General features: G+C 37.1%; 3 protein-coding genes across 6 annotated transcripts in view; 2 read left to right on the top strand and 1 right to left on the bottom strand.

Moving 5' to 3' along the window:
- Positions 1-880: 880 nt before the first annotated feature.
- On the top strand, positions 881-2,934 carry LOC105185607 (uncharacterized). Its single transcript, XM_019842540.2, has 4 exons — positions 881-1,056; positions 1,145-1,258; positions 1,462-1,898; positions 2,102-2,934. Exons 3-4 carry the CDS (start codon positions 1,574-1,576, stop codon positions 2,818-2,820), a joined length of 1,044 nt encoding a protein of 347 aa, XP_019698099.2. The 5' UTR covers positions 881-1,056; positions 1,145-1,258; positions 1,462-1,573; the 3' UTR covers positions 2,821-2,934.
- Positions 2,935-3,093: 159 nt separating this feature from the next.
- LOC105185594 (uncharacterized) lies at positions 3,094-10,627 on the bottom strand. 3 transcript variants are annotated; one of them, XM_011145213.3, is made up of 10 exons: positions 10,073-10,627; positions 9,295-9,886; positions 8,818-9,111; positions 5,428-8,725; positions 5,152-5,279; positions 4,860-5,069; positions 4,509-4,729; positions 4,024-4,420; positions 3,513-3,949; positions 3,094-3,381 (listed from the first exon to the last, which is right to left on the bottom strand). In XM_011145213.3, the coding sequence occupies exons 1-9, from the start codon at positions 10,483-10,485 to the stop codon at positions 3,542-3,544; spliced, it is 5,961 nt and encodes a 1,986-aa protein (XP_011143515.1). In that variant the 5' UTR covers positions 10,486-10,627; the 3' UTR covers positions 3,094-3,381; positions 3,513-3,541. The 3 variants fall into 3 exon arrangements, with proteins under 3 accessions (XP_011143515.1, XP_025158496.1, XP_011143517.1); XM_025302711.1 differs by having other exon boundaries at positions 10,170-10,280; XM_011145215.3 differs by having other exon boundaries at positions 10,093-10,224.
- Positions 10,628-12,995: 2,368 nt separating this feature from the next.
- Rpb8 (DNA-directed RNA polymerases I, II, and III subunit Rpb8) overlaps positions 12,996-13,262 on the top strand; it is a 68,502-nt gene continuing 68,235 nt past the window's right edge. The window contains exon 1 of one of the 2 annotated variants that reach the window (XM_019842542.2): positions 12,996-13,096. In XM_019842542.2, coding sequence (XP_019698101.1) covers positions 13,024-13,096 — 73 coding nt within the window. In that variant the 5' untranslated portion in view covers positions 12,996-13,023. The remainder of the gene's footprint in view (positions 13,097-13,262) is intronic. The other variant, XM_011145210.3, reaches the window with a different exon arrangement.

Here is a 13,262-nt window from a genome sequence, read left to right as displayed (position 1 = left end):
GCCTCGGGGCTTGTACAATTTCATCGTGGACTACGTCGTCTCCATCAGCCTGACACAATGATTACTTCTCAAACCTCAAATTTAAAGAAAAATGTTTCTTCGAGCATATAGTTGGATGCAAATAAGTCAACATGTCCAAAATATATTGAGTCATTATTTCATTTCCATAATATCTCATGACGTTAAGGTAGGCTGATACAACCACCCATACGCTAATTAAGAGTCGATGGCGATGGGTTTCGCAGCCATAGCGCTTCGTTTTCGTGCTGTTGTTACGACTATTAGAAACGAAAAAATTTGGTAAGATACGTAGCGACTTAAACTTTAATGAAAATTTGACTTTTCGTCGAGTCCTCGTTGTTCCCAGTAATGGTGGGCTACTGTTCTTGATGAGAGACATAAGTAATTACATATATCTCATAAACAGGTGTAGAGCAATCTCTTGCGTTGCATTTGAATTTCTCGTTTAAGTCGAATGTGGGTAACTTTCAATTCATCAGCCGGCACTGTTCCCCACTGTACCCCTACCTGTGCAACGTCATTCTCTTCAGATTCTCTCGCATCCCTGCCGTTTCGCTTCGACACAACCGGACTACTCCGACTACTACGAATCTGTTATGTATCGGCCAATGGCGTAACTAATGATGGCTCTTTACTTATGTATAAAGACATTTACTCACTATTCGAGTGTCTTTCGAATGTGATTTTATGAAATTACTCATCATCACGCATAGCCGAAGATACAAGTAAAAATTTCTCATAATGAAGCGGCAACTTCATAAACTTGCATTATATATCAGTTATCGAAGAACGAACAGTATAAAATCGCTATGAGAGATACAGCAAACTTCATAGAAAACAATTAAGAAGCAACGAACGTTGCTCCGGAAAGTTCATCATGTCAGGCTAAGAAAATTTTAAGTAAAAAAAAAGAAATAATTTGGCTTCACTAACGGGCGAAAATGTCGGCCAAAGTAAAAGTTCCAACTTTTAGAAAAATTATAAAATAACGCAATAAATATTACATAAAAAAAGAAAAACAAGAAAAATGGAGAGGTAAATATATTCTGACCTTCTTAGCATAATTACTGAATAATCTTGTCTATTAACACATGTCTTAACACATTATAATTTGATCCGACAGATCATTTGTGCGACATCAAAGCGACGAAATGGACAAAGAAGATGACCGTGCGATTTCACAAATCACAACAAAATAAACCTATTAGCCGTTAAAATTAATGACAATGTTCAAAAAGTAAGCAAATTACAAAAAGAAATTACTGTTAAAAATTGGAATGTAATTTTTTTCAATTTTGTCATTTTTTGTGTAAAATGCATGTTTTTTATCGACAATACATACGCGCGAGCGCGCGCACTTCTATCTATCTTATTACTGTATGAGTTATATTCCTTATTTCCGATATATCTTTATAAATTTATTTCACCTTGTATATATAGAATTTTGCGAGAACTATTTCATCTTGCAACAAGCTCTATTGCATACCATTTTAAACAAACAATAGCTCTGGCTGGACTTGAATGACAAATTATAAACACCAAAATAAAAATAATGCGTTCCATCTTTTCTCGTATTCCTGAAAAATTACCAATGGACGAAGCTCAGGAAATGAGCGACAGTAAAATACGTAAAATTCGATTAACCAGTCGGACAGGTGAAAACGAAATTCGTAAAATTGAACGTGCTAAGAATATGATTGAGGACCTAGAACATTACGGGCCAGCCAGTCTGATACACGTTCCCGTCTTAAGTAACATAATCGGAAAATCCATCAAGATATGGAATACTGATAGCAGCATGAACAGCATTATCGGCAATAAGAAAATAGGATCAGCAATAAATATAGAATACCATGCAAACCGTCTGGGAGGAATAGGTCAGTTTGTAGGCTGTGAAGGATTTTGAACGAAAATGTGAAACATGTGTGATCCCATGAGATTTGGCGAAGAATTTATATTTTATTTTAAATATAAATATATTTATTTTAAAGTGGTCATATTGATCAATCCAGTTTATGTATAGCTGGAGTTAAGTTTTTCCTACCCTATCCCCACAAATCCTCTCCTAATCCTCGTTTAGGCCATTGGACTCTGATGCAAGCTAAAGACCCCGACAACACCGACTTCGATTTGAATAGTTGCCTCTTTTCGGTAATCGGCTCGCAAACCGGGCTGAATCCATCGGAACTTCGTAGATGGACAGTGTTGAGACTCAGAAGCAACCTTCGGCAATTGGCTGACCAGCTGGACGAGATCTTTCAATTAGAAGAAATCAATAATGACATGGTTCTAATGATTGGCGGGGCTCGTTACATCGGAACCTCAGCTTACGACGCCAAGTTAGTCTTGGACAATTCGCAAAATGCCGAATGTTATGCGTGTACACAAAGAGGTCATCCTAGAGGTCACGCATCATGCCCTCCGAACACGTCGTACGGTTACACAGACAGCGTAGAGAATTACTCACTGTCCACAAATAGAAACAAGAGCGGTTTTCTATCACGAGATGATCAGGATAAAGTTGCTCATTTGGCCTTAAGTACTGATCATGCTCAAGCTGCTATGGAAAAGCTTGACTTGAACGGTTCTACGAGCGAAGTAGTAAATATAAATGGTTACCTACTGAGGAAAGAGTTAAGAAATGGAAATCTGCCTAAAGCAAAATGGTTTCGAGCAGGGTACCCCGTCGGAGACGAAATGGACATACAACAAGTATGCATGGTATTGAGACATCACAAGGAGCACTTTCGCGACCGAAATAAGGATGTTTTCGTCCACACATGTTACCCAATAATATAAAATAACAAAGGGGTACATGTATACCTAGGTAACTTTCAGTAACTGAGAAATTACTCATTTCGAGAGAATTAAATCTGCTATTGCAGATTTATTCGCTTTGATCGCGCTTTATATTCTTTCTACATTCTTAGAAATTATAGAAAAAAAATTGTAAAAAGATGCGATTAAAATATAACTTCTAATCTATTCTTTGTAGTAATATCATGTACACTCCTCTGCTCGTGATCTTTCCGAAAGTAGGAAAGGTACAATTATTTCATCTTAAATGCAAAATATGTGTATAGTTACTCAGAGATTTTCTCAGTAATTGTACATATAAGTATTTACATCTTCACTTGTATATCAATCACTTGTTAAAAACCACACTTGCTTTTATGTTTCAACAAACTTTTTGGACTTCGCTCGGAACACTGCAGCAAGCAGCGAGCACCAATGCTGACGCACCACTGTGATTTATCTTTTGTGGCATGCGACAGCATTATTTTCTCCTAATAAGGAACATAGCAGAGGCAGATAAAATGCTGGATCATATACGTCGCTGTTCTCGTATAAATCGTCGTCCTAGAAAAAGAGAAAAGAATAAAAAAATATTCCTAGGTACAATTTGATTCAACAAGATAAATGACAAAAAATTTGTATGAAATATAAAAATCCTGCAATATTTCTGACTTAAACAAAATAATTCTTTTTACCGTCAATGCTCTGTGAACGGGATAATTCCTTATGGTTTCGCTGACGCGTATGTCCGCATCAAATAAGTTAAATGTTGGACTTTCTTGAGGCTCTCTTTACTCACGCAACTTTTTACGTTTTTCGCCGCAATTACACACTGAAGAATATTCGCGTAGCGAACGAGTAACTCATTCGGTGCGTTTCTAGGAAAATGCATCCTTAGTTTCAAAAGGATGCTAAATAGCAGATGCTCGTAATGGATTGTATTTTCCGTTAAGCTATCCAAGCTATTCAACAGATTCTCGATTATGGTAATAATAGTGTCACTTTCCACTTCACAAGCGTCAAAACGATTGATAATCCCATATAGCCATGGTAGTATGCCATATCCTCGTATGAGAAGTAAAGACGATTTCGGAATCCTCGTGGCATAAGCGAGAACTTCCAGGATAATTTTCTAAAAGAAATGAAAAAAAATATCCAACTTATATTTATAAATCAATCTTCAATTTAACCAAATCTCCAACTTACCTTGGTCTTGGTGTCTGACAGTATGCAAGTATAAAAATCGAAAAGCATCTTAAATAATACGCATTTTAGGGCCACATCCATGTCACAATCTTCTTTGATACCGTCCCGGATATTTTCCAGGATCCAATGTCGATGTGCTTTGTGCTCTACATGCGAACTGTGCAATAATTGCAACAGTTCGGGTATAATAGTCAGATCCAACGCAGGTTTAGCCATTAAAAAGGTATGCAATGGCGAGTAAAGCGGATGTAGCGGTTGGCTAGCAATTAACGCAGTCCTGGCTAGGAAAGTGGTTACCAAACAATTCAAACGGACGTCTTTTAACGGATATTTTAATGATACAACGCCATTTCGCAAAGCGTCGATCAAACGCATCCACAGCAACTTTTCTTTGGACCTTGGTGAATTAAAAAATTCAGATTATTAACTTTTAATTAAATTTCCTATATGTTGTAATCGACCACTTATCCAGATTAATATCGTACCTGGATGCTTCCAAGTGAAAGTAGTATCTCGAGATAATAGTATACGCTGCCATTCGAACATCGCTCGAAACACTGCAACAAGCAGCGAGCACCAATGCTAACGCACCACTGTGATTTATCTTGTGGCATGCGACAACATTATTCTCCGCTAGTAAAGAGCATAGCAGAGGCAGGTAAAATGCTGGATCATATACGTTGCTGTTCTTGTGTAAATGGTCATCCTATAAAAATAGAAAAGAATAAAAAATATTCCTAGTTACAATTCAATTTAACAAGATAAATGACAAAAAATTTGTACGAAATATAAAAGTCCTGCAATATTTCCGACTTAAACAAAATAATTCTTTTTACCATTAATCCTCTGTGAACGGGATAATTCTTTATGGTTTCGCTGACCATGTCCGCATCAAATAAGTTAAATATTTCGGAAGTAGATGGTTGCCGCCAGAGAGCACTGTCCGTTTCTCCTTTTATGCTGTAACGTATCGCTGCTGTATTTCCCCATAGATATGGCCAGTATTGTTGAATGTTTATATTATGAGCTTCGTAGTGCTGAAGAATCTGTGATAGTTAGGTGATATTATGGCTCAAGTATTCCTTTTGAATGACACAGTAAGCATAAAATGTACGTGACAACTCTTACTTGCAAAATACGTTGGTCAGTATGGCTGAGAGTGGCGTTATAGGCTGCGAGATAAAGAGGCACGTGGGAGACAGTCATTATCGATGAATTTTTTCGTATCAGTATCCTCAATAAATCAACCAAACTGCCTATAATCATACAGTAGTCGAACAATGGTCAAAATCGTCAACATGTACTTCATAAAGTAACGAAACATATTAATTTCATCAGTATAATACTTTATAAATAATACATAAACAGCCGCACAATTGTAATACGTCACGGGAACAGGCTCACCTTTAACATTGGAGGACCCAAGCATGACGTTAATAAACTCCGAATGGGATGTCGCCATCTCGAACAACGTTTTAGCGTACTCGTCGTCAGTATTATCTTCAAACGCAATATCACACAGATTACTCAGAGTCTGCAATATACTTGATTGAATCTCTTCGTCTCCAGCATTCTTCAGACTAAACTTCAGGGAAAATCTGGTGAATTGTGGCCACGAAGAACTCTTGCTGAGTGAACTAAAGGTGGACGTACGTATGACTTTCCTTAAGCAAATTACTGTACTGTCTAGCTTCTCACATAAAACTTTAAGCTTCTCTACATTCTTGGATTCCTTTTTCAACGTCGCAGTCATCACGTGCAACAGAATTTTTATTAGATCCATCCAAGGATCCTCTTTAACAGATACTAGAGCTTCGTACCTCTTATATAGACTTTCCAATAATTGTACGAAACAAATAGATACCATGTCCAGTTTATCACCACTTTGAGAAATACTATTGCAAACTTTCTCGCATATAGCAATATCGAAAGTGTTCTCAATGAGATAGACAACTGCCTCAACGTTTTCCTTGATCCAACAGACAGGATTTTGTGGATCGGTTAAATATGCGACAATATCATCGCCGTAGCACTCGTAAAGACTATGAAGAAAGTTGTTATTCCATTTATACTGCAAATTGCTGCCCAATATTGGGAATACAATATCTCTTTGCTTTATTCGCTCTGGGTCGTCTGTTTTAAGAAAGTATTCCACCAAAGGCGGGATCAGCTTGGTATTTCTAGCAATCAAAGTTGTTATCAGCTGAACTGTGGACGTAGTAATGCCCTTTGCCAACAAGCACATGAAAGTGGACTTGTTGAAACTGGCGATATTACTTGGGAAGGTAGACAAGTATTCTGCTAAGGCTTGCTCCCATTTATCCACGTGATCTATTTTTTTAGACTTTAGATGAACCAGGTGCAAACTCAACCTTGCCACAAATTGGTCATCTAAAACGTTATTTTGATCAAGATATGATATCGACTCTTTGCTACGTGATATATCCAACAATACTGGCACAGTATACCCAAACATGGACAGATTTTGTTTATCATTCGAAATAAATGCAGTTTTTTGCTGCTTTATCAAAGCAAGCAACAGGTTTGCCATATCTTGCGTTCTCAACTGTAATATTCTTAAAAATTCAACAATAATATCATAGTTATTGTTGGAAGAATTTGGAGGCTTTTTTTCAATAATATTTTTTAATTGCGCTAAAAACTTATCTCTAAATGCTGTGAAAATATAGTACAGTCTTGTGTCATCATATTTGTTCTGTACAACTTTGCAGATTTCCAGAATAGTTTCGGTAGTCATACCTTTCATTGAATTTTTTAGTGTTTCTTCCCAAAATGGTGAAAAATAATGCAGCAGAATAGGGTGAGTAAAGATACATTTTACGCTTTCTTCGACTATTAAAGAATTTTCTTGATCCATGGATTGTGCAATATTTAGCAAACATATAAGCATGAATCTGCATTTTTCATTCTGATCATATCGCATGATCTCTCGTTGTATTAATTGAGTCAAATAAAACATGGTCATTTTTAGCAACATTCTGATATCGTACAAGGATAAAGAATGCTTAATTATGATCTCTTTATCGCCGTATTTAAAGCAACATGATAAAAGGCCGTTATTGAACAGTTTAGAAAATTCGGCAATGTCCAACTTAGTATCTGTCAGCAACATATTACTCACTTTGCGAAATACCTTTAAAGACGGCAGCTTGGTTTTTAAGAAAACTGGATGGCTATTACTTAACCAACTCTGAAGGTACTTGTAGACTGACAAGTTGGGCACATCCGTTGTCATATGTATTAACAGTTCCGGGACAACTTGGTGATGTAAACTGTGGACCATAACGTAAGACAAATAAGTTACAACGACAACGGGACTGTCTTCGTTTACTTTTTGAAGCGCACAACACAAAAGAGGTGACACTGATGTGCAAGTTTGCATTCTGAAGGATCTAAAGTCTTCTTTGTGAAGCTTATTGAAATAATTATCAGTCATCTTAATTTCTTCCACATCAAGATTAGCCAGTTGCTCGTTAATCAGAGTCAACGCTGATGTAGAAGAAGCATTGTGATTAATTTTGTCTGGAAAGCCATTATCATTTCCCTCACTAATTAATTTGTCGATAATTTTTTTGGTCTTTTCAACATTAAAGTTATTTAGAGTAATATTTTTTGAGTTTTCTTTGTACTCATGGTTATTGATGACATTGTTAATCGTATCATTTTTTTTCGTATCTAGATCAGTTAAAGGTGACTCTGGTGTGGAAGATTCTTTATGGGGTTCTTCATTAGCTTTAATGAACAGTTCATTAATTATATCTTCCGCTTTTTCAACATCAAAGTTGGCTATCCGTTCATTTATAATCTCTTCTGTTTGCGACATGTTATTTATATACTTATCAGTATGCCTAATAGCACTTTTGAGAACGGATATGAACCATTTTGTCAACTCCTCATACTCTTTAGGATCAATTATTACCAAGAAGCCATTGATCCAAATGTCCATTTGATCGTTGCAAGCTTCAAATAAACCTGTCGCGTTTAATAATGACTTAGCGGTATCATAACTTTCTGGTATGGTTTTCTGACGAATGAGAGATATGAGAAAGAGAAGAGTTTCTTTGAAAACCTTTCCTGCAGGCGCGAAAATGGAGGTGTCCATGATTAGCAGAAACTGTATCGCCTTGACTTTCATACGTATTATTTTGTCAGCATTCATTTTTGTTTCGTTATTGTCAGCTTCGAGATTATTCAGATTTGTTAGCAGTAAACTTGATTGCAAATCGGTTGAATTATTCAACAATTCTGGACAAATTTCCTTGTATGAATGCAGGTTACTCAAGATAATGTCGAGGTGATCCAGAATCTCTGGATTTTGAACGTTTTCCATATTTTCCGGAGCCGTCACATTGGCATCAAATGCTCGCTTCCACACCTTTAAAATCACTTCGAAGTTAGGAATGTTTCTCAGAACAAAATCGGTTATTTGATTTTGAACTGCGACTGTTTTTAATTCCTTCACGGCTAGAGAAATAACTTTTATCTGACGAACTATTGCCAGAAGAAGAGTCAGAGCTTCATGTCTAACCAAAAGACTATCGTGTTCTAACCCTGGCAAAATGGCATTTTTCATAATCGTAATCGGAACCGTTAGGAACAGTAGAGCATTTATCAAATTATTTATAGTTAATTCAACAGAACAGATCTTGATACAAGTGGCTGGATTGACCGATTCAATTATCTGTAAAAAGAAAGCTTAGCTTATCAGAATGAAAAGATAGTGTGGTATAAAGCAACAATCATCGCAGCGTATATATAACATCATTATTTTACCTTTTTGACAAATCTGAGAAGACAAATCCATTTGGGCGACACTCGCGGTTCAAGGAATGGCTCGACGCTGCCATATTGCGAACGGATTAAATCTGGGCAAGCTTTCATTATTTTAACAACTAAATCGGATGGCTTTTCATGCTCCCATGGCTTCTCCAAGTTCTGTAGAACTACATGCACCACATGATTGTGTTTATTTCGCGAGCCACCCAACGTGCGGTCGTGAAAAATAATCCCGTAACGATGTGATGTCAGTAGGGTGAGTAGAAATTCGTGAACCACATTGCTAACAACCTATATTGTAATCAAGGAAAATTAACAGATAAAAGTAAATAGTATCAAGATCCACAACAACAGACATTGATAACATCTGCTAAATTATATTTATTCAATTGTTAATAAAAGATCAATTGTAAATTGATCTTTTATTAAGTTCTTATCAAGAATCATTCTGTATAAAGTTATAATTATAATTACCTCTTTATTTGCTAGAAACTCATCACCGTTATCAATACTGTGATTCTCTTTCTTGGACCGACTGTTTGGGCCTTTCCAATTGTACAGTGAAATTAGATTTAACACAACAGATGATGGAAAAGCATGCAATTTGATCGTTTTGCTGATGTTGGTGTTCTCCAGTACATATGTCCTCACAGTGGTCAAGACCAAGTTGATAATGTCTTTTGAATCATATATGAGGTCTGGAAAGATACAGGAGAGCAGATTGTTCTTGTCCAACAGCATTTTGATCACTGACGTGTTTCCTTCCACAAGAAATGCAAGAACAAAATAAATGAAACACGTCCTGACATTCTGGGAATCTGCATACTTGCTGTGTCGTACTAAGCTCTCTAGTACTTGATGTTGCAGTGACAAATGAGCAAGTAATTCCCTCGAGAGATTGCTACCTAAAGATACTATAGCTGCCAGCAACTTCAGCATTACTTTGCGTTGCTTAGTATTGCTTTGAATTGAGAGCATGGAGTGTACGATGGACATGTGGGAATTCAATAAATGACGGCAAGATTCTACTGCATTGTTTTGGTATACAGGATACTCAGCTAGAATTCTGTAAGCAATGATAAATATACTTAATAATTTATAAAAAAGAATACCACACATGTTAAAAAATTCCAAGCTATAAACTAAATCCTGTATCAACTGTTATATTAAATATCATAGATATTTAATTTTAATTCACAAAACTTAGTTTACAATCTAATAATGATTGCATATATTGCTTTAGAAAGCATACTTCATGAGCAAAATATTCACCACGGAGAAGACAGTGGTAACATCAATGTTCTTTCTGTCAGAAGAGTCCAATAGCTTCAAGATTTCAAGAACACTACCATTAGCAAGTAGGTATTCCGCTGCAAGGTCCTTTTCCTTGTTCTCATTGCAAATTATCACAAACTTCTTCAGAGCGTATGTGCAATTGGAAGTAGATAAAAGTTTCCTGAAGTATTTTCCATTAAATTCATTCCGCATTTCATTGAAAATATTATCCTTTGCATTATCTTTATTGGAATCTGCGTTTCCCTCCGTTATATTTTGCTCTTTTTCTTCTTCAACGAAGCCGTTGATTTTCGCCTTTTTCTTCGACGTATCATTTTCATTCTGTGAGCTTCGCTTGCGTGTTTTCTTCGGTTTATGAACAGCGTCCATCGTCGTACATTTATCCGCACATGTGTTCCATGAATGTAGCCATCTTTAAAGCTTTTATAATGAGTACATTCAATGCACTAAAAGGTGCAGGTAGGAGCGACTATTAGAAAATTTCGTGGTCTATTCTTTATTGCTATATCCTTGGACCAGTTTTTTTCTCTTTTTTCACCAAGTCTTGATTTGCATTGTTGGTGTTCGTAATGAATTTAAAACATTGCGTGCCAATAAAGAACTTTATTTAAGGAAATTTCTATTAATTAATCGTATAAAATTAATTCTAGAGACTAGAATTCGTTTCTTAATTTGTAGAACAGATAATTGGCTAATCCGTCTTCCTATTTGTTATGGCTTGTAACATCTTGTACAGCTGACGTGCTCCGATTGGTTGAGCAATTGATGTCTGCGTCTATAGCGGCTGCGTTCCGATACTTCGATTGCCAGCACTGAAAATCTATAATATACGTGACACAAACTATGTATTTTCAGTACTGGCAGTGAACATCAGAGCGCAGCCAACGTTACTACAAACTATATACTTATTTTTTTTAAATTCTGAAAGTATGCACTAGTTCAGCAAAATAAAGAACAGACCTAAAGGAAGATATCGATGAGCGCGCCATCTTCAAATTCCCGGTGCATTTATCCTTCCAGTAGTCCAGTCGTTTTCGTTCATTATATTGGTAATTATCGGTTCAATATATACGTCATTGCGCATTTATGATATGATTATACTTGACGTGATGTGATTATAGGATAATATTAATAGACGAATGTTATATTTAAAATCGCTTTACATATGTTTATTTTCAGATGCTTTGCAGCCAATAAAACAACAACATTTATTTTCTTTCTAAGGAAAGATGAACCAATTAACCGCCTTATGTTAATTGAATAAAATCCGAGAATAGAATTTTACGCGGGACGAAAAGGAAAATAAAGAAATATATAAAATATGCAGAAAATGCAGCAATAAAAAACTGGTTTGCGTTACTTCTTTCCTTACTCTATCTCTCTTAACTCTATCTCTAACTTACAACGAGACGAGCGTCGCGCGTTTAAAAACAATTCAAACACAGCTAATCAACTTCCCATACGGCACAGAAAGTTGCAGCAACGTTGCTATAACGTTGCGACAATGATGCAATATTGCAGCGACGTCGCAGCACTGTTGCTGCAACTTTTGTGCTGTATGGAGCTTCCGTAATGTCTGTTTTATTCCTGGAAAAACAAGATAGACCAATTCAAATTATTCTTTTCAGCGTGCGTCTTCCTTAAAACGTTTGTATTTTATGGTAAACTTGTTTATACCACTTAAGAAAAATTTCTTTCTTACGCAATTGTGTACATGATGCGTACAGTTTGATCTTCCATGTCGTGAGAGAACGGGAAAGTTCGATAAACAATATCAGTCACAAGATCTCACGAGCGCCGGCGCATTGATGCATTAGTGCAGCTGGACGATTGCATGAATATGCGTACTTGACATTGTACGTTCAGATTAAATCGTCGACCTGCGAATACATTTCTCGGCGACGCAACCATCATCTTCGCGCGCGCATTTGTTCCGCATTGCGCCAGATTATGAAATCCCTAATTTTACATAATGCACCACGCCGATACGTGTCGTTGTATTGACGCGACCGATCTTCGTGCAAACGCTCGTAAAAGAGCAATCGCCCAGCCTGCTGCGTAAAAACCAATGCCTATTCGGTGGCTCGCTCTGCCGACGCACTTACGATTGTCAAGGTCGCGTGTCTGGATAATCCAATAAGTATCGTTAATTCCTAATTGTATCGATCTTCTGCTTCGCGGCCGTTTTTCAACGTTAACGACGCTGATTGGAACGATCAGCGGACACGTCGTCCTCGGTAAACTTGCAAATTCATTCGCTTACTCGCTCAATTGTTTATTCTTTTTCTTGTTTTTTTCTTGCCAAAACTTGACGTCGACGGTACCGTGAAGCATGTGTTACGCTATAACTTATCATGGTTACGTAATGCGTATCGTACAAAATAGAATCATAACAAATAGACTCGGTCCGTAGGATCGTACCTTTGGTCCCAGAACCATCTTTCAAAGATTTTTGATAATTCCGCGCACGGTAAAATCTCAAAATAAATTGGCGCGGATTCGTTCGTAGATTCGAGTCTTCGCTTTCCGAAATTTACCTTCGCCATTTCACGATGAATATATGCAAAACGGAATTGAGAGACAAACCGACATCTGCTTGTGCTAAGTAATTCAATATCTGATCTAATTTCCGAATTCTTTCAGTACATGCTTTTAAGACCGAGAACACGTGGAGAAACGTAAATAGGAAGTAGCAAGAAAATTGGCTGATTATAATCGATTATCTTTCGACTGTAAGGAAAATAATTGACATTTTGCTGACAGTTTCATGGAAATTCCTGCGAATATCGATTTGTGATCACCGACTACACTCTCGTAAGGAAAGGGGCACCGCAGTAGATTGAACGCTACTGCAGGTGCAACTCATCGGCTCGTCAACAGAGTGCGCTGCGATCAGGCGGCAGTAAGATGGCGGGTGTACTGTTCGAGGATATATTCAATGTGAAAGACATCGATCCGGAGGGCAAGAAATTTGACAGGGGTGAGTGTACATTGACGATTACATTTCGGCACGTTCGTTCGGCTACTCGTAGCGATAATAGGTATGCTACTTTACCGTGAATATCATGGTGTTACGCCATGTATCGTCACGACCTTGCCGATAGCGTCGGTGTGCACATGGCGGTCAACAGCTGAGCGCTCTTGAT

The sequence above is a fragment of the Harpegnathos saltator genome, unplaced genomic scaffold (assembly GCF_003227715.2).
Source record: "Harpegnathos saltator strain DR-91 unplaced genomic scaffold, Hsal_v8.6 scaffold51, whole genome shotgun sequence".
Taxonomy (NCBI): domain Eukaryota; kingdom Metazoa; phylum Arthropoda; class Insecta; order Hymenoptera; family Formicidae; genus Harpegnathos; species Harpegnathos saltator.
This window is presented reverse-complemented; position numbering and strand designations above follow the sequence as displayed.

Excerpts from the sequence above, each read along its gene's own strand:
- LOC105185594 (XM_011145213.3), bottom strand. The coding sequence starts at position 10,485 with ATGGACGCTGTTCATAAACCGAAGAAAACACGCAAGCGAAGCTCACAG. Across the intron at positions 5,280-5,427 it reads TGGGTCCTCCAATGTTAAAG|GCAGTTTGGTTGATTTATTG; the intron begins GTGAGCCTGTTC and ends GTATGATTATAG. Across the intron at positions 3,950-4,023 it reads TGTCAGACACCAAGACCAAG|AAAATTATCCTGGAAGTTCT; the intron begins GTAAGTTGGAGA and ends CATTTCTTTTAG.
- LOC105185607 (XM_019842540.2), top strand. The coding sequence starts at position 1,574 with ATGCGTTCCATCTTTTCTCGTATTCCTGAAAAATTACCAATGGACGAA. Across the intron at positions 1,899-2,101 it reads AAACCGTCTGGGAGGAATAG|GCCATTGGACTCTGATGCAA; the intron begins GTCAGTTTGTAG and ends ATCCTCGTTTAG.